The sequence below is a fragment of the Uloborus diversus genome, chromosome 4, assembly GCF_026930045.1.
Source record: "Uloborus diversus isolate 005 chromosome 4, Udiv.v.3.1, whole genome shotgun sequence".
Lineage (NCBI taxonomy): Eukaryota > Metazoa > Arthropoda > Arachnida > Araneae > Uloboridae > Uloborus > Uloborus diversus.
In genome coordinates, this window is record NC_072734.1 from 81,676,037 (window position 1) to 81,696,035 (window position 19,999).

Genomic DNA, 19,999 nt, shown 5'->3' on the forward strand with positions numbered 1-19,999 from the left:
TATAGAAACAAGGAAAAGAAAAAATGTTTTATTTTGTTAGAAGATGTAAAAACAAAATGATGAGCTTAAATTATGTTGAAAATAAAATAAATTAATTTTTGTAGTGAGAATTCAGATCGAATATATTTTACATTAAAAAAATTATTGCAGTGAACAGATTTTCAACAACAGTTTAACAAAACTGGGTCTAGATAATTAAGACACAAAAGCGTACATCGGTAACCAACAAACTACCACCCCTGTAAACTAATAGATATGTCCATTTCCGCCTCTAAACTGGATGTTTGGCTTTCCATATCATTGGTAGTCAGACTGTAAGGTATGTTTGAATAGAGCAACCGGTTAACCTAGTCAACTGATTTGATGATGTCAGTGATTAGTGCAGTGAGTGTCCACAGAATTTATTTATATACCAACAGCTAACCGGTAACTATGGCTATGTTTGCATAGAGCTACAGGTTGACCACAGTTGATTGATTACATGACAACTAATGATACCAGTTGTTATTGACCGGTTGTTCACCAACCGATGCTCCATCAAACGCTTTTGGTTAATAGATTGGTTACTTGCACAGATGAGTAATGAAAATGATTTGAAGATGAGTTGAAAAATATTTATTATTGGTCATAAATGTCACAAGGTTTAATGAACAAGGTTTAAATTGCGGTCAACAGGTAGATCTACCGGTGAAGCAATTGGAACGACTTCGGCAACAACCAGTTAACCAGTAGTTCTATTGAAACACTACTTGTTAGTCACAGGTTGACTGCAGTCAACCGGTAGCTTCATGCGAACACAGCCTATTAGAATGCACCTGATTAGTCAACGGCACAACCGGGTTAACTGGATGCTCTATTCAAACATACCCAGGGTAAAGGTTTATTTTATATGTAGATTTTTCTCAACTCTGCTCGATTGACAAGTATTAAGGCACACGTTTGTGATAAGTAAATTCTACATGGAATTATTTTTAAAAAGTGTACAATAGCGGTTTATTTCAATCAGAGGTCACCAATAGCATAACACAACTTAAAAAATAAAAAAATGCTGCAAAGCCTTTTCTCTTATAGCATTACCAGAAATGCGCTGGAGTTAATATATCTCACTTATCTCAAACATGACAAATTATACAATTTTTGCTGTCTAAAGATACTGTATTTTAAAACATATTTTTGTGCAAACTTCAAGTTACAGTTTTTTTATTTACAATAAAATTTTTACTGAATTCAAAAATTCAGTTATAAACAACAAAACAATGCAATATCACATATGAATACAATTTTAAAAAATTCATTTTGAAGTTAGTAAGTGTATGAGTGAGAGGAAATGAAGTGATGGAGTTAAAATTGGTACCGGGCCTTATTGCTGGCCCTAACAGCAGCAAATAATCTCTCAAATTCACCAAACTCATTAAGGAGTTATAGACCAAGAGCCCAGGGCTGCCAGACCTTACTTATTTTTTAAGTAACAATATGTATAGGACAAAATAGAGTTAGCATGTACTTTGAACATATGCGTGTTTAACTTGGACCGAGGGTCAATTTGCAGGTACTGGGTACTGAATGTATGCAAAAACAGTGATAACCTTACTTATTTTCTAAGCGTCAATTTTTATATAATGATACTTGGGGAGCTATTCCAAACATTTTGTAAGTTGCCAGACCAATCGTATGGGTAAAACATCCCGCCAGACACAATTGAATGTACGCAAAAAACAGTGATAACCTAACTTATTTTCTAAGTCTTAACTGTTATATTATGATACTCAAGAAACTATGTCGTATTTTGTAAGCAGTCAAACCAGTTGTATGGGCCAAACATTCCACCAGAAACAGTTAAAATGTTGCTGTGAGTACGAGCGCAATGTTATTATTCTTGCGCTTAAGCACTGAAAAATATTGTCTGCATTCAAAAAACAATATTGTTAGAGCAGAAAACCTAGTAAAAAGAAGATGAAATGGGATTTCAGTGAAATCTCGATTTTACGTCTCCCAAATTTCCGTTTTCCCCACATTTCACGTTTTTTCATCAGGTCCCCCAGTTATGCCTGCTGCCTGTTAACTTAGACCGAGGGTCAATTTTCAGGTTTTGGACACTGAATGTATGCAAAAACAGTGATAACTTTACTTATTTTCTGATTGTTGATTTTTTCTCGTATGTTATACAGAATATTTTTAAGCCAAACTGCCAGACACGTGCCATGGGCACTAATGGCTGCAAGTGGCACAACCTAACATATTTTCCAAGACTCAATTTTTATACTATGATACTCAGGAAACTATTTCAATGCATTTTGTTAGTGTTTTGTATATCTAGAATGAAGAGCAGGAAATAAAAGATGCATCATTTATTATGTACTTTAAAATCATCCAAAGAAAATGGCAACTTTTGCCTAAGCATTTTAACGAAACTAAAACGACATCCAAGTATCAAAGCACAATCTCCTATGCCCCACCACATGCGAGGCACACGTGTCTTATACCGAGACCAACGCCTTCCAAGCGAGAGCCGCTGCGATCCTAGCTATGACGCACCCTCGCGGTCTGCCAATCTGTCAAAATATTTGAAAATTTTATTTATTTTTCTTGACTTTCCGGTGCTAGGGAAATGATATTAATAATACTTACCTATTTTTATGTGAGGGGACTCTCCATATCTTGATACTGCACTAGTTAAATGCAGTCCCAAGACTTTCGTTCATTCCTGCATGCGTAGTTAAAAAAAAATGTAAACAAACCACACGGTGCACGATTAATGGTTCAGTTAAAACTCACAGTGAAAAGAATCTTTTTCGTCAATGTAACGGTTTCAACGAAATTAAGTGTTGCTAATAATATTTTTGAGTTTCTTTGGAGGATTTCATCGAACTTTCAAGAAAGAATATGTAAATTGTGTGGAACGTCATCGAGGTGATATTTAAGCGGTGGACATCCGTCCATCGATCTCTCTTTCCCCTGCTTCCACAGCAAAGATGTCTCCTCCTGTATAAGCTCCGGTAGTGGGCTAGCTGCCCAGGGCTTTGTCATCCTGCTGATGATGGAATAGTGCTTGAGCTGATCCACCTGCCGAATGAATTAGGCCGGCCGGCCTTGCATGAACTTTTCTCAAGACTTCGATTGGAAATTACCTGGCTAAAGACGGTTCAAGACTACTGGACTATTTTTGTTATCAAGATGAACTTTTAGGAGCACTTGTGGTATAATTGTTTGTTTTTCTTGTTCTTGTTCGCTGCAATACTTTTTATTGCTGGATAGGATTCTACACGAATACTTTATTTTTAAGAAGCTTTTTGCTAACATGTTTTATTTTTACGGTAACAATAAATGTTAATGATTTACTTAAATATGCTTCCTAATTTGACTCAACCAAGACACATTTGTGAGGTCCACTAAAAACTTTAATTAGTTTTTCCTCCTGACACAATCACCGAGAGGCGCAAGTGCGTCAGCTATGCCGAAGGAGCGCTCCGATGACGTAATGCACCTCCATTAGGAGCAATGCAAGCGGCAATCAGCCGAAACGGTGCATTCTGTGAAAGCGGGAGAACTTACCGATCTTTGTGTAACAGTTAGCAGCCAGACCAGTTGTATGGGTCAAACATCCCGCCTGACACAGTTAAAACGTCGCTGTGTGTACGAGTGCGACATTATTATTCTTGTGCTTAACCCATTAAGCGCCAAGTCTCCCATTTTGGGAACCTTCAACTAAGATTTTTTTCTTCATCAAGTAATTAAGATATCATTTTGAAATTTTTTTAAATGAATGATAGAAAACCAAACTTTACTGGTAATTTTTTCAAAAAGGTTTGGAATGTAAATTTTTTTTTGAAAAAATTTTTAATTTTGCGAAAATTTCTTGTTTTTGCATTACACGGGGAAAAAATTCCCTAAAAATAATAAATGCAAATGCAGGAAATTAGGAACATGGAATATGAAGCTCAATAGACCTTTTTTCAAATCACAACAAACAGGGGTCAAGAAAAATAATTTAAAGGAGTTTTAGAGGACTTTATTTACTGAAGTCCCAAAATGGGAGACTTGGCGTGTTCTGATTAGCAGAGCAAGTCATGCCCAGTAGAAATCGTCTTCACCCATTTTGCAGGAATGAACTCTCCCCTTTTTTCCCACAGCCCCCTTTGTAGTTTCTCATTGTAAACACTCTTTTGTTGTTCAAGGTCAAGAGCAGGTGCTTTTATCAAAACAAGTAACATTCCATTTGTCTAATTCCTTTAGAAGAAAGTTCTCGAAAAACAGGGGTGCCAATCCTCCCTAAGCAGGATGACGCATCTCTTTGAATTTCTACAGATCACGAAAGAGATTTCCGTAAAAGGAGTTCAAATTCCCTTTAAAACTATTCCTCCCCCCTCTATAAAAATATTTTGTATCTCAGTCAGCTCCATGCTCCCCTCCCCCTTGAGGGCGCTCCCCCTTCAATTAGGGAAGTTGAATTTCAATAGAGAAATTTCTTCACCTTTTTTTTTTTTTTGAAATCAAAAATGTAGTAAGAACTTTTGACTTTGCTACGAGCTTCAAACACTATTAAAATAATATATTTTAGTTCAAAACAAGAAGATGAGTGCAGTATCACTTGTTTGTGAATCGCCAAATTCTTTTCAGATAGTTGAGAGAAAAAAAAACTGTAATAGAAATCGTTTAGATCACAGATAATGCGATAACTGTCTCGCTCTACATTTTTACCATTTATCGTAATTTGTTTGATGAAATCGGAGAAACTATGACCGTTGATAATTCCTCAATGCGAAGCATGCTAGATATTTATCTCTAAAAACATTATGATGATGAATAAATCATGTCATCAAACATGTTGTGAAGCAACCGAAATGTTGACTGCAAAAAAACCCTTGCTTATAATAACACAATTACACCATCAGGGAGCCCAAAAATATCTTAGTTCCATTTTATAAGATACAATTTATATAGTGCTTCATGTCATTGTCATTTACCATTGCTCGATCCCCCTACATGGTTAATAGAAAAAAGCTAGCTCTTTTTTTGTGTATGAAAATCCTAAGGCTTTTTGCTAAAAGGTAGTAAAATGTGTGGGAAAAGTTCCATTTTGTACAAAAATGTATAAGAAAAAGGAATGCAACAAGAATGGAAACCAGACACAGAGTGATGTACGGGCAGAGGGAGGGGGGGGGAGACGTTCTTAAGGGCCCCAACGGCTCAAGAAATTGAAAATAACTAGCATACTATTGCTTATTAATAATGAAAATATACACTGCTAGTCTCTGGGGCTGGCCTCCACAGCTTTTGTTGCAAGGGGGCCCAAAATGTATAGCTTTGGGTGTCATGAAAACTTAAAAGTTCTACATTTTAAAGCTTAAATATGTTAAATATGTACATAAAGTACCAATACCTAGCCATATTAATTACATAAAAACGATTTTAGGGCTTTCTATTTGGATTTAGCCAGAAATTATTCAAGTATCAACATAGTGGCAGGGATATGTATGTTGTCCCCATTAAACGCCAAGTCTCCCATTTTGGGACCATACCATATCTCCTAACCTAATAAATATTTTTGCGAAATTTCAGCTACATATGATTAGAGATGTGTATTGAATATCAAAACAAAAAAATAAGTAAAGTTATCGCTGTTTTGCGTACATTCAGTACCCAGTACCTGAAAATTGATCCTTGGTCTAAGTTAGCAGGCATAACTGAAGGACCTGATAACTGGGACCTTATGAAAAAATGCAGATTCGGGGGACCTAAAATCAGGGTTTCACTGAAATCCTATTTCATGTTCTTTTTACCAGGTTTACTGCTTTAACAATATTGCTTTTTGAAAGCAGACGATATTTTTCAGTGCTTAAGCGTAAGAATAATAATGTCGCACTCGTACTCAAGCAATGTTTTAACCGTGTCTGGTGGGATGTTTGGCCCATACAATTGGTCTGGCAGCTTACAAAATGTTTTGGAATAGCTCCCTGAGTCTCATAATATGAAAATTGAGACTTAGAAAATAGGTTATCACTGTTTTTGAGTACAATAAGTACGCAGTACCTGCAAATTGATCCTCGGTCCAAGTTAATAGACACGCGTATGTTCAAAGTACATGCTATTCTGTCCTACACATTTTGTTACTTAGAAAATAAGTAAGGTCTGGCGGCCCTGGGCTCTCCGACTATTAAGAAAACTCATAACTTTACTAGCACGAAATTTACAAGAGTGTAGGAATAAAAAATATTCACTCATAGAATGTATTGCAAAAAAAAAAATTTTTAATAAAGATTAAGAATTAATAATTTGATTTTATTTTCTACATACCTGCTCTATTGCAGCTCTAATTTTCTGAAAATTGATATTTTTAGTCTCTTCCAGTATAGTTTCCTCATCTAAAGTCAAAATATTAACCCTGCTTTTACACAATTCTATCATTACAACATCTGGTTGGACAGCTCGAATGGTCTAGAAAATGAAAAAATAATTGAATTAAAAGAAAGCCCAAAATTTTAAAGCTGAAACTTTAAGCAAAATTCAAGTTTCAAGTGCAAAATAAGTTGATTATAAACAAATTATAAAATTTAAAGCACAGTAAATACATATTTTGAGTTAAATTAGGATGATTGCACCACTTTGTGACCATTTTCTGCCAAAATAATTGTAAAAAAAAACTTTTTATTTATTATTTTTTTAAAAGATTTTTTTATGCATTGACAAAAACGATAAAATAGTTTCATGCAGTGGTTGGAAGTAGTGACGATACCATAGTAGCTACATTTTTTAGTAGTTTGTAGTGTGGCGCACTACTTTTCAAAAAAAAGTAGTGTAGTTCGATGCAAAAAAATAGTAGTTTGTAGCAATTTCTGGAAACCACTTTTGTATTAACTTTTAAAAAAAGAAAAAAAGAATCAAGGTTCAAGCAAATTTGACTGGAGCAAATTTTACACAAGTACATGAGCGGATGCAGTAAGAAATAAGACTCACAAAAATAGGAGCTGACCTCAGGCATTTGATTTTGACGCCATACGTTCTGTTTGACGTCATTCGTTCATTTGCTGTCGTAATTATCATATTTCGCCAATATTTGTATTGAATAGAGCTTGACTTAAAAAGAAAAATATATGAATTAGCAATAACCGCCTATTTAGTAACTCCATTGCTTTTTCTCGCTGCCGAGAATGTCCCGTGGATTAACGTTTTACATTTCAAAGAGATTATTGTTCCAATGCTATGAAAGCACTTATTTTTTCGAAAATGAAGATATCGGTGATTTCACAAGTTGAAAATTTCGTGAAATTTATATGAACAGACCGAAAGTTTAAAAACAAAAATATTTTGCGAAGCTACTGTAAATGTTATAGAAGAGAATGATGCTGAACTGCCTTGGCCGACTTACAATAAATACGAGCATTACAGTGTATAAAGAGCATATGAGAGTATGATAACGGACATTTCTGAAAAAAAAAGGAAAAAGAAATAACCGATAATTCTTTGCCATACTCCATGTTCAGATGAGCTAATTTATCAATATAAACCTCTTTTCATTAAATCCTCTTACGGAGTGTGTGTGTATTAGGGTGGCCCTAAAAAATCGAAACTTGATTTTTCGAATCGAACACTCTCTTATATTTTTAACTACATATGTAACAAAGTTGTTCGCTACAAAAAAATGTAGTTTTTTCCAACAACTGATTTCATGCATTTCTTAATCTGAAAAAGATATGGTCCTAAAGTTTATTAAATCTAATTGTAATACATTCACAGTAAAATTTTAACTAAAAAACAACAGCCAAAGAATAAAGTTCAAGAATTAAGGTCGCCTCTTGACACATCGCGACTCAAAAAATCGGCGACCCCAAAAAATTTCTAGTCTAACTTTTTTGGGGGGGTTATTTTTATTTTATACAAATACAAAAGTTACGACCAGCAACAGGCTCTAGGCCCAGCTAGACTGGTCCTAGTCAATTTACAATCCCCAGTGGAAATCAACGGCCCTCTTAACCCTAGAGAAGTCGTACTTCGGTCGATTCCCCGCCTGTTGTTAGATATTTCACTCTATCCCACCACCCCTTATTCTAATAATGGGACCCATCTGTGTAGCTGAAAGTCAGACTCTCCCCAGCCCACACACTTAGTTCTGAGAATTTTCTTCGGTATTTCAAGGTTGCATAGCTTTTGGAAATGTATGTCGGTCATTTAGACCAATAGCGCGGCATCCTAGTTAGGTGTCATTTTCTCCCCGGCACTTGCTTTCTTCTGCTTTCGTCTCACAGATCGCTATGGAGGGGAAAAGACCGAAGCGTGAGCTCTAGCGTAACAAAAGGAAACGCGACTTCTCTAGGGTTAAAACTATCTATGTAAATTGACTAAGCTAGTCCTAGTCAATTAACAATCCCAGTGGAAATAAATGGCCTTCTTAAAACTATCTACTCCCTTGCTCATTACCACCTCTTTCGGTAAGCTGTTCCAAGGTTCCACTACCCTGCTAAAATAATTATTTTTCCTAATATCCATGTTAGCCTGAGACTTAAAACAATGACCCCTTGTCCTGTTTTCAGTGCTAAACTTTAGCCCTGTAACATCTTTCATTTTAATAAATTTAAACAACTGAATCATGTCCCCTCGGTTTCTTCTTTGCTCAAGACTACAGTTTTAGCGTCCTAAGCTTGGAATCGTAGTCTAAATGAGAAAGTCCGTTTATTAGTCTTGTAGTCCGCCTTTGAAACACTTCCCAATACATTAATATTTTTCTTAAGATAAGGAAACCAAAACTGGACAGCATACTCCAAATGAGGTCTTACCAAACTTTTATATAAGGGCAAAAGAACTTCTTTAGATTTGTTTGAAATAGATCTATTGATAAACCCAAGCATCTTATTGGCTTTGTTACTAGCTATGCTGCACTGTTGACTAAACTTTAAATCCTGACTTATTAAGACGCCCAAATCAGTAACTTTTTCTGTCTGACTAATGACTGAACCTTGCAAATAATACCTTGTACACTTATTTCCATGCCCTAAATGTAGCACTTGACATTTCCCAACATTAACAGCCATACCCCATTTATCAGCCCACTCCGTAATATGATCTAGATCCTCTTGCAGCTGATTTGCTTGTTCTTCATTTTCTACAGTCCTCATAACTTAGACATCATCAGCAAAACAATTCATGTTCCCAGAAATATTTTTATGAATATAGATCCCAAGAAAAGAATTCAACATGACTTCAGAGATGCATCAGTACAATACAGCTGCGGGAAGAAATACAACACATTGCTTTGGAAGAACCCCTGGGGATTAACACTTCGCCTCAGCAAAGAAAGGGGCAAAGCTGCGAAAAAAAAAAAGTGGACTAACTGTAGTAGCTGTGGGAGGGTACAAACAAAGTTTCTATTCCTCCCCGCACTGGGAGGGGGGAACAGGCGCCGGAAGTTCGCATATTTCCTCTCAACAGACAATCCACCACGAAAGAAGTTTGAGGGGGGGGGGAGGGATTGGGAATCAAAGAAGATTGTTTTTTGAGCCAGAAATACGAGTGAACAGTGGGTAACCACCTGGTAGCCACGACAGTGGACCACGGAGTTAGTACCTTTCAACTAGAGTCCCTCACAACGTTTCTGTCTGGCGCCTTCATTTTTTTAATCAGAAAGAATTTTTTTTTTTTTTTACATTGATGCATTAAAAGAAAGAAAAACGGCGAGCAAAAAAGAAATTCACAGACAATGATTGTTCAACTCGAAAAATAACTTTGTTTTTTGTAGATAAAGACATAAGCGATAAACCACGTCGTCAGCAAAATGGCGAGAGTAATTCTGAAAGGCAAGTCAATCTAGTATTTTCTGATAACTTACGATGTTTAAACGAAAAGCCTAAGGGCTAAATTTCGTAAGTCAGTCAACAATGTTACATGCTTATACAAGCAGAGATAATACCACACAGTGGAAGGTGCAGAATCAGATGTTAATGTGAAGAAATGAACATTGGAAACTTGTTTAAAATCTTACCAAAAATTTATTGGTCCATAGAAACTAAAATAAATAAACTAACAAAATAAGTTTATAAGAATAAACCCTGGCCATAAGTGGAGGCAGAGTTCGCAACTCCCCAACACCTATCGGACCTAACTCACAAGAGGCTGATAAACACAAAAGAAGAGAGAGAGAGAGAACGATTGGAATCATTCACTATTTATACTTGCCTCATTTGCATATGATTGGGCATCAAAGGATGCCAACCTAAAACTGAAACTTTACACGTGCCGAAAGAGTTGAGAAGTTAATCTAATTTGAATAAAGTAAATTTTATATTACATTACATTAGGAATGAGAACGCGGATAAATATCGTTTACCGATGTCTATCATTTTCCTGCGTATAATCTGTGGATTATCTATTAAAAAAAGCAAAGTTTATGAGGTGTGAGTTATACGCTGCCGTGGTTTATCTGTGTTTTTTTTCCCTCAACACCAACATATTCACCGATAGAGACCGAACGTACGCCGACTGAGTGTACAGGTTTTAAACCTTGCGTGTTCTTTCTCACTGCCTGCCTGTACGTTGGTTATTTTACGTTGCTTGAACGTTCCTCTTATGCGATTCAGGTCATGTAAAATAAACAAGAATACAGTGAAGGAGGAAGCCATTTGCTTCTTTCTTGACTCTTTGTTTTTCAAGTAATTAGTGTACTATAATCATGATTCCAAGAAGAAATCCTTACATTTTAGATTATATTTCAGATTAATTTTGATTATGCCTTCAAAGTAATTACCTTTTCACATTATTAGTTTAGCTGCTCAAATGGTACATTAAATTCAAACTTGATTTTTTTACATCATATTATATGCCGCTGCGGATTATACGAAGCTTTTTCTTCTTTAGGTAGATTTTAGGACCTGCGGATTATAGGTCGCCCGTGGATAATATGCAGCAAAATACGGATTACTTTTTTTGCCTTCTTTTACTGAAAATCATCAAAATAGGCAGACAAATTAATTGAAAACTTGAAAAGGCAACTTGTTATGACTGCGCAAAGCCCCCCCCCCCCCCCCCACGCTCTTTTTTATCATTTCTTTGCAACAATCAATGTTCCATGTTATCCCATAAATCCTGTATTTCATTAAAAATCCTATACATCATTGAAAACAGAAAGAAAAAAAAACGTTTCTACAAACTATATTCTATGTTTCTGCTGTGATGTGGACCCTAATACTCGAGATCGATTATGAATATGTTCCACTGAAAATAGACTGTAGTAATTTTTTTTATCCTCAATCGCATCAGATTAAAATATAAGCCAAATAGCCAGTTCTTCGGTTGTTTTCCCTTCATAATCATCCTAACATGGCGGCTGCAAGCAGGAATGTAGTTGCCATGTTTGGTCATACTCTTAGTTCAAATAATTCAAAAAGAAGAGGTTTTTTTTTTTTTTGGAAATATTTTCTTAGTAAATGCCAAACTGAATTTAACTGGGAGGGGGGGGGGGGTCTTGAGGGGGGTTTGTAGTTAATTTTTATGCCAGAAAAAACACAATAATCTTAATTATTGAAGAAATTCAAATTATATGTTTATGTAATATTTTTCTCTTCCCTTTGTGCGAATTTTCTTTAATTCTTTTCATTAAACTAGTTAGATGAGAAAATCCATGCTGATTTTTACTGCCATTGCATTTGCAATGATTTACAAAAAGGTTTTAAAGAAATTAAATGTTGTTTTTTTAGGAAATACTTTTTATTTTTTTCTTTCACTGTGGGACATTGGTATTGTGTACATGACTTTATTTTTGGTTTAATGATTTTTTTTTTCTCATGAAACTTTAAAATGTGTGGAATGAATCATTTGCTTCAGGAGGTCCAACCTTCACCCCAACCGCCTCTTAAATTTTCAGGATTAATTTAATTTAAATTTCTTGTTAGCATTCCTTTAACACCACTTTCATAATATTTGTTAGTTCCCATCAAGAATTTTAAGTAAAAAATTCAAATTTAAATACCCCCCCCCCACACACACACATTCTCGTACTAGAGTGCTGTTTTCGAAACTCTAAAACTGGTGGCCACCAAGTTTTTTGAGTCTAGTGGCCATTGGATACTTGAAAATTTTCTCAATCTTGAGGTCTACCAAAGAAACGATATTAAAAAAAGAAAAGTCTGGGAACAACTTTGGATTTTTAATTTGAGAATCATGATAATTAGATCACGTAATTTTATCAACAATTAACTTCGAATATTACCAAAGCAGGAGCTGAATCTAATATAGAAATGGATCAAGAAATTAAGACTAAATGCTTAAAAAAATAATAAAATTAATGCCAAAAAAAAAATTGAAAACATGCTACTAAAAGATCCTCCAGATATTTTCAAGCAAATAGGCATTTACTGTTAAAGAGGTATTCTAGTATAGAGGCTTGATTTTAAGGTGATTTCACGGGCATAATAGAAAAATAAACAGCTATTTTCACTATCCATTTTTATCAGTTTTTTTTTATATACTTAAAAGTATAAAACCCATAATACAGTCAGATTCCGCTATAACGTGATCCGACTTGCGCAAAATGGCTATAACGCGAGTTTTTCATGAGTAATGATTTTTTTTTATTGCTAACGCAAATTACTCGCTTGCAACATGAAATTTTTTGGAAAGGAGCGGCGGAGCATCAGAATAGGCTTTGTTGACTCTAAATATTGGTTTCATGCATGGACTTTCATCCCTTTAACATCACTGACAGCGGAAGTTCACACACTGTATTAGTCTAAACAACGCTTTGCTTCAGTTTATACAAATTACTGCTCCGATTCTTAACGTTTTTTTTTCCTTCTTATGAATGTTGATAAAACAGAATGGTTCCCAAACATGGACTTTTATTTAAAATTAGCAAAAGTGGAAAGAAAAATAGAAAATTTCTGACAGTGCAAGAAAGGGTAAAGATTATCGATGCTTGAACAATTATAAAGTGCCTCGAAGGTAGCACGACAATTAGGTATGAGTTAATCTTCGATAAGTACAAATAAAGTTCAAGAAAGGGAAATCTGCAAAAGTTCAGAACTTAATTTTAATAATGAAGCTCGCAGAGTAATGTCTGAGCAAAATACAAACAGCATGAAAATGGAAGCCAAGCCAAAAAAAGTGGTGTTCCCACACTGCATAAACTTCATAATTTCTTAAATTATAATTAAAATTATGATATCTACTGTTCAGAACTATTATAATGCAGTAATGTTCTTTATGTAAGTACACTACTGTTTAAGTACACGTATCTTATTGACGATTGATTTTGTGCTTTATAACAGAGTAATCATGTTAAATAGAAACGCTTTTTCTAAAATACAGTAAAAAGTAGATTCTTCATAAAAGATACGGTAATATATGGTTAAGAAATGGTCTGAAACAATTTGAGGGGTGTCACACATGTCTGAAATAATTGAGTATGCTTATAAAAAATTTCCAAACATACGTTGCTCCACAACGCGAAATTCCGACTTACGCGAGGGGTCTTGGAACGCATCCCTCGCATAAGTCGGGATCCGACTGTAGTTGCAAAACAAAATTCAAAATTGAAGTTGGTGGAGGCTGGCAAAGTGAGGACTCTAAAAAAAAGAGGGTCTTCTGGTTGAAGTGATTCCAATCCTCCAGGTGATTGAAACGTAAAGTTAAGAATCTTATAAACAAGTTAATTCTTATCAAACAAGGATGTAGAATTGTCTGGACGTAGCCGATTTGAAAATAAAAAAAAATTCACACAATAATTTTTTTTTAAAAAAGCTTTTTTTTTTTTTTAATAATAAAAATTACAAAACAGCTACGTGGAGACAATTTTAATAGTACTACAAAAGTCTGTACCAAATTTCAAGTAAATCGGTGCATTAGAACTTGAGATATCTTGTCAACCATATCGACAAAACTACTTTCCAGAAAAATGCTTTTAAAGTTTGCAGTCTCATTTCAGCAAAAGAGATTATTTTAACAAATTAACTGTAACTCCAAAAATAATTTGAATTTCCATAAATCCTCTTAGAACCTTATTCTTAAAGGTCTAAACTTTGAGAATATGAAGGGGAAAAGAATAGATTTTTTTGAATATTTTCTTAGTAGCCACGAGTAAAGCTAGTTAAACAGTACGAAAACTATTGCTAAGGTAATAAATATGTGCCAAAGAAATGGCAAGCGTTAGGGTAAAGGGTGAGCAAAACATTTTAAATCATCCTACTTAGGATAGCAAATTATTTGACAACCAAATGCTAATTTCATACATTAGCAAGCAGCAGCGCCTCATATGATGATGCCATTATATCTGCTTGGAGACTGAGCTTGGCACGAAATTGCAATATTGCTAAGTTGGCACCTTTTTTGGTGCCAAATTCGGCAAGAAGTCAAAACGTGGCGGAAGTTTGAACCTTATGAGTCACCACTGTCAGATCACTTTGATGGTTATGTGACACCTGAGATGATGTTTTCAACTCAACAGTCTATTGGAGAAACAACCTTTAAGTGGACATACATGCATGCATACTGTCTATTCTCGAAAGCGAAGACTAGCACTGGGTATAGATTCCATTTTAAAAAGGGACGACAGGTTGAAGATGGGCCCTTTCCGCTCACTTTTGTTATATGTCTTTTTCGACGCGTCTTTGGAAGAACTGCTGAACATTTTATTTTGCATTTTTTTATTTCCACATTTCCATCCCTATTTCGATAAAATCAGAGCAGATCTGACGCATGTGCACAAATTCCTGGGAGGTTTTGGCAAAAGAAAACAGACAGTACATAGCTTAGATTGGTACTTTCTTAAGCAGACTAATAAAGAAAAAAATAACTTGACACATAAAACATACATTTTAATTTGCATCATTATACAAAAGTTTTGACACTTTTTTTTCATGAACATTATCTTTTTGAAATTTTAAAAGTGTGTTAAAACCAAGGTTTTGCTTTAAAATTTAAAAAAGGCATAAAAAAGCACACATTCGGTCTTTTTTTTTTGTGCTAGAATATTTTTTAAGAACATGATATTAAAAAAAGAGAGAAATTTGAAGAAAAAAGAAAAAAATCTGAGAGAATGCATTGAAATTATTTGCTTCATATAAAAAAAAAAAACATATTGTATCAATACTCTAGTTTGATATTAGTAATTTCCTACTCCTGTATTTCTAACTTGTTACAAAATTCAACCCTTTAAATGGGTACACTGATGCCAATCATGTTTAAATTGCTTAAAATGTTCATGTTGACACTGAAAAGAGAGAAATAATTTCAAAACCTGAAATTGACAGTTCAGGGTTAAAATATTATGTACATAAATTACTCAATATATCTTTAGCAAAAACAAATTTTAAAACAAGATGCAACATCCCCATTAACAAATTCAATACATTTTATTACGGAGTACATATACAAGATGTCCAAATTAAAAGTGGTCAGGAAAGTATTCGATTTAAGGTACACAGAAAAACTAGAAATTTCATCATTGTATGCAAAAATGAATGGATCTTTCCAGCAAGACAGAACAACCTTTTGTACGAGGTGTTTGGAGAGGAGAGAACAAACAAGAGGTAGTTAAATCTCCTGATTGAATAGATCATCTATTCACTCTACCTGTCATTTTTACCTATGGTTAAACTGAAGAGTTGAGTACACAAGTAATCTTAACACAGTTGACCAATTTCAGCAGAACACTGAAAACACTACAGCTGCTCCTCTCATAATTTGAAAACAAACTCAAGAACAGCACACATTAACATGGGTCATTTTCTGTGCTGGACAGTTCTGTATACGAACACCAAAATACCCCATGCCAAAGCCAAGATTTGGCATGGGATATTTTGGGTCACTTTTATTCTAGCCACCCTGTATAAAGCTGTATGTTTTAATTCAAGCAGCCAAATCCAAACTATGAAAAAAAAAGTTAAATAAATAAATAAACTCACTCTTGAAACATCTTCTTGACTCTCTGTACTAAAGTGGGCAGTTCCAACCACATAAACCTTTGAACCTTCATTTGTGGTTAAAACTGTGACAGTTTCTGGTAGATCTTGCTCCGAGATTTTAGAGCGAAATTGCCATTTTATAGCCGATGGATATAATTCAGGTTGTCCCAGTTCATCTGTTTCATCTTCTAAGTCTGATTCTTCTTCACTTTCACTGCCACTGAACCCATCTAACAGAAATAGAAAAACTATCAAATATATCTCTAAATTATATTTAAGAAATAATATTAGGTGTATTTAGAGCTAGTAATATTTTTTTCAATATTGATTATGAAAGAATAAGCTACTATTTTATGTACACTAACACAAGTGAAAAAAAAGCTGCTGAGTTCACCTATTTTCCCCCCTTAACCTAAATTTGAAAATTTTTAACCATGACAGGACTGCTACTAAGTTCTGCGACAAAAAAATAATAGCTTTAGTAGCCTGAAATATAAAAAAAAGTCTCCAAATTAGTCGCCAGATGCTAAAAATATTTTCTAAAATAGTCTTTTTTTTCCAAAAAAAAAAAAGCATTTATGTCATATTAATGCAGTGATGCCCAAGAGCCACATTAAAATGATTCTGATGGGCCAGAATACATGTACAATTTCAAAATATATTATAGCAGCATGGAAAACCATGGAAAAGGAAAGAAAATTGCAAACCAAGAATTGTTGTCATCATTACTTGATGTTTATTTTATTTATTACATTTGATCTCCAGAAACCAATTTCAGAATATTTGGCTGCCAATTTGTGACATTGGTGGTTTTTACTTTGAAACTGACTTTTGATTTTCGATCTATAACACTGAACAAAACAACGGGCTGCAGGTGTCAGCTTCGGAGGGTCGCATGTGGCCCACAGGCTGTAGGTTGGGCCACATGCGACCCTCCGAAGTATTAATGCAATCCGATGTATTAATGCAATGATACTTCAATAAATAGACATATCTTGGTTTCATGGTATCTAAGCATCTAAACATAATCACTCACAGCTGTGGGCTAGACACGGGAGGGGGGGCATGCCCGGGTTACCTAATAGGCCACTCTAGGCAGTGGCCTAGGGTTGCAAGCCGAGAAGGGCGCACATCACAGAGAAAAAATAATAAATAGCTTGTTGAAAAAAAAAATGTGGCGCAATAAGCAAAATTCAACTAGAACAGATTGCAACCAGCCGGTTAGGCAGAAAAATAAGAATTGGAGGATAGGCAAGGGGCGTAATGATTGAGTCAAGTTCCTTTTCTGGTCAAAGCAGATAATTTTCAATATCTTTGATTTGAACAATAATTTGTTTAAAATATAGCTTTGCCCAGGAGCAGACTGGGTCCTTCAAGAGAGCGTCAACCTTGACTTCCAAACGGTGCAATTGTTTGAAGATGCAAAAAAAAAAAAAAAAAAAAACGCATAGGTTCGAGGGCTGGTGGGCGCCTTTGGCGTTGCAAAGGGGAAAAAACTTATTAGAAGTAAATCACACACGGGAAAACTAGTAAACACCATGACCTAGAAAAGGTTCAGTTATAAAACTCCCCCCTTGTTACTGAAACTATTTTTTTGTTGATGTCTTTAAAATACATCAGTATGTGTTTCGCAATTAATAATTTATTAATTCATACTTGTTTATAACTGCCAACCATCAAGAGTGCCCAAAGTTAAAATTTTTGGGAGAGGGGAAATTATCAATTTACCGAATAAAACTTCAAATCTCAAAAACTTCAATCGAATGACAAAATACGAGCACGAACACGTACCAACATCTAACGAAAAGAAAATTTAGAAATCCTATTTTGCACAAAATATTCAATGTAGACTGCTTTAATTTTCCCCAAACCCCATCCAGTCACCCAGTATTAGAGGTCCTACAAATGCATAGAGTTTTCATTTCGATTTTTTTTAGGGGAAAAATCTCTATAACGCCCCCCCTCCCCTTCACATTGTATCATATAGTCTAAATCTTTGTTTTTAGGAACATAAATTCACAAAGTTGCCTAGAGAGTGATCCTAATTTCAGCCCTCCTCCTACCTTATTGAAAATTGTCTAAGATTTTGTTTTTAGGACCTAAATTTTGAAATTCTTTCCTGAGAGTGCCCCCAATTTCAGCCCTTCTCCAACCTTATTAACATGGTCCTAAATTTTGTTTTTACAACTTTAATTTCGAAACAACTGTGGAAGAGAGTAACCGAACCCTATTCCTTCTCGTAATGTCATCAGAGATGGTTTCCAATTGTGTATTTATGTTCTCAATTTCGATATCTTTCCAGGGAAGAATAGTTAAACCCCATCTATGTCTGGCCGTCATAAAGATGTCCTACAATTTTTTGGTTTTCAGTTTCGAAATGTTTCCTTGCTCGAGTCACCAATCACCCTGTATCAAAATAAAAAAAAGAGTGATAAAAGTTGTACTTTAGCACCTCAATTTCAATAAAAATTCAGGCCAGCTCTCAGGACTCCCACTGTTCCCAGCATCTTCGAAGATTTTGTTTCAAAAACTAATTTCTATGAAGGGAGGGAAAGGGGGGGGTGAGTTCCTGAATTCATCCCTTTCTCTAACATCATCAAAGATAACATACAATTACGTATGTAGGACCTCAGTTACGAAAACTTTCTGGGGCGAGTTCCGAATGCCAGTTTTTGTGAAAAAGCTTTAGATGGATTAAAATTGTATTTCTAAAACTTCAATTTGAAAAAAAATTTCAAGGGAAGACCCCCCAACCCCACCCCTTTCTTTTGAACATCATCGAAAGAAAACAAAGAAAGAAAAACAGCCCTCATTTTGTAAAACGGGGGGGGGGGGGAGCACAAAACCTTTAACTGTCACTGAACGCAACTACGTCTCTGGTAATGGCCGGGGGGGGGGGGATACGATTTCGTTAGACTTCGGATATGTGAGGTGGGGCGTAATCTCTAAGTTTGGCCTAGGGTGTAAATAGATGTTAATCCGGCCCTGGGGGGGAGGGTCTGAAAAGTTTAGCAAAACAACCCTAGAAAAAAAAACTTGAAGAAACATTTTCCAGACTTCAGTACACTCTTGTAAAGCAACACTAAAAAAACAAATCCCGGTCATTTTCTGGTATAATTTCTCATTGTCTGATTATAAATTAAAAACAGTAAAAGACTAACTGTTTGAAAAAAAAAAAAAAATACAAACGCTGCATTTGCAATATTTCCGATCGCGTGAAAATTAGAGCTTGTTTTCAAAAAATAAATGTAATATAAGGCAATATGATAGTAAAAAGCAACATTTTACTGACATTCATATGGAATGCAAACAACAGTTAATAAAAATAATAGTAGTGGAAATCAAAAAAGGGTTCGAAAATATCATAATATTTTCGAAAATATCTAATATTTCGATATATATCGGATATTTTGATATACGTCCGATATTTTCAATCCGCACAAACTCAAATCTTCAAAACACTCTTTATTTTCTAATATTGTAATTAGAATATGTAGACTTAAAAAATCAAGGTTTCTTTTATTATTTATATCTGACATTTGATTTCACATTTCAATCAATTTTAATGGAATTAATTTAGCATTAGCTGTTTTACTCGCTTTTTTTTTTCTGTTAGCTAATTTTACAGTTATATGATACAGAAATAAAAAATATGTATTAGTTGGTGCACAGTCATAAGACATTTTCTTTTTTTCTTTGTTATTTCCATTTTCTTTTATACTTCTATATTACTTTGTTATATTAATGATGTATTACATGATTAAAATGTACATAACTTCTTGGTTATTTTCAAAAATAAATGAACAGTATGATTGATGAAATCATATGATATGATTTAATTGATTAACATAATTTTTGTATTGAAAATTCAATGGTTGAAAAAATAAATATAAAATATATCAAAATATCATGATATTTTCAGAATATATATCAGATATATCTCGTGATATATATTGACTAATATATATCGGCGAACCCTGGTGGAAACTAAGTTTTTGCCAAAACAGCATTTGCAAAAACTAACCCTTTAAAAAAAAAACTGATCACAAAAACTATACTTTTCGTGAAAAATATGAACATCACATTTAGTTGCCTTTTCTCTAAAATAGTCA

General features: G+C 34.5%; 1 protein-coding gene across 5 annotated transcripts in view; it reads right to left on the reverse strand.

Moving 5' to 3' along the window:
• Positions 1-19,999, reverse strand: part of LOC129219761 (traB domain-containing protein-like) — a 60,338-nt gene that overhangs the window by 12,174 nt on the left and 28,165 nt on the right. For all 5 annotated transcript variants that reach the window (XM_054854058.1, XM_054854055.1, XM_054854056.1 and 2 more), the window contains 2 exons: positions 15,888-16,117; positions 6,295-6,435 (listed from right to left, as the gene is read on the reverse strand). In XM_054854058.1, coding sequence (XP_054710033.1) covers positions 6,295-6,435; positions 15,888-16,117 — 371 coding nt within the window. The remainder of the gene's footprint in view (positions 1-6,294; positions 6,436-15,887; positions 16,118-19,999) is intronic.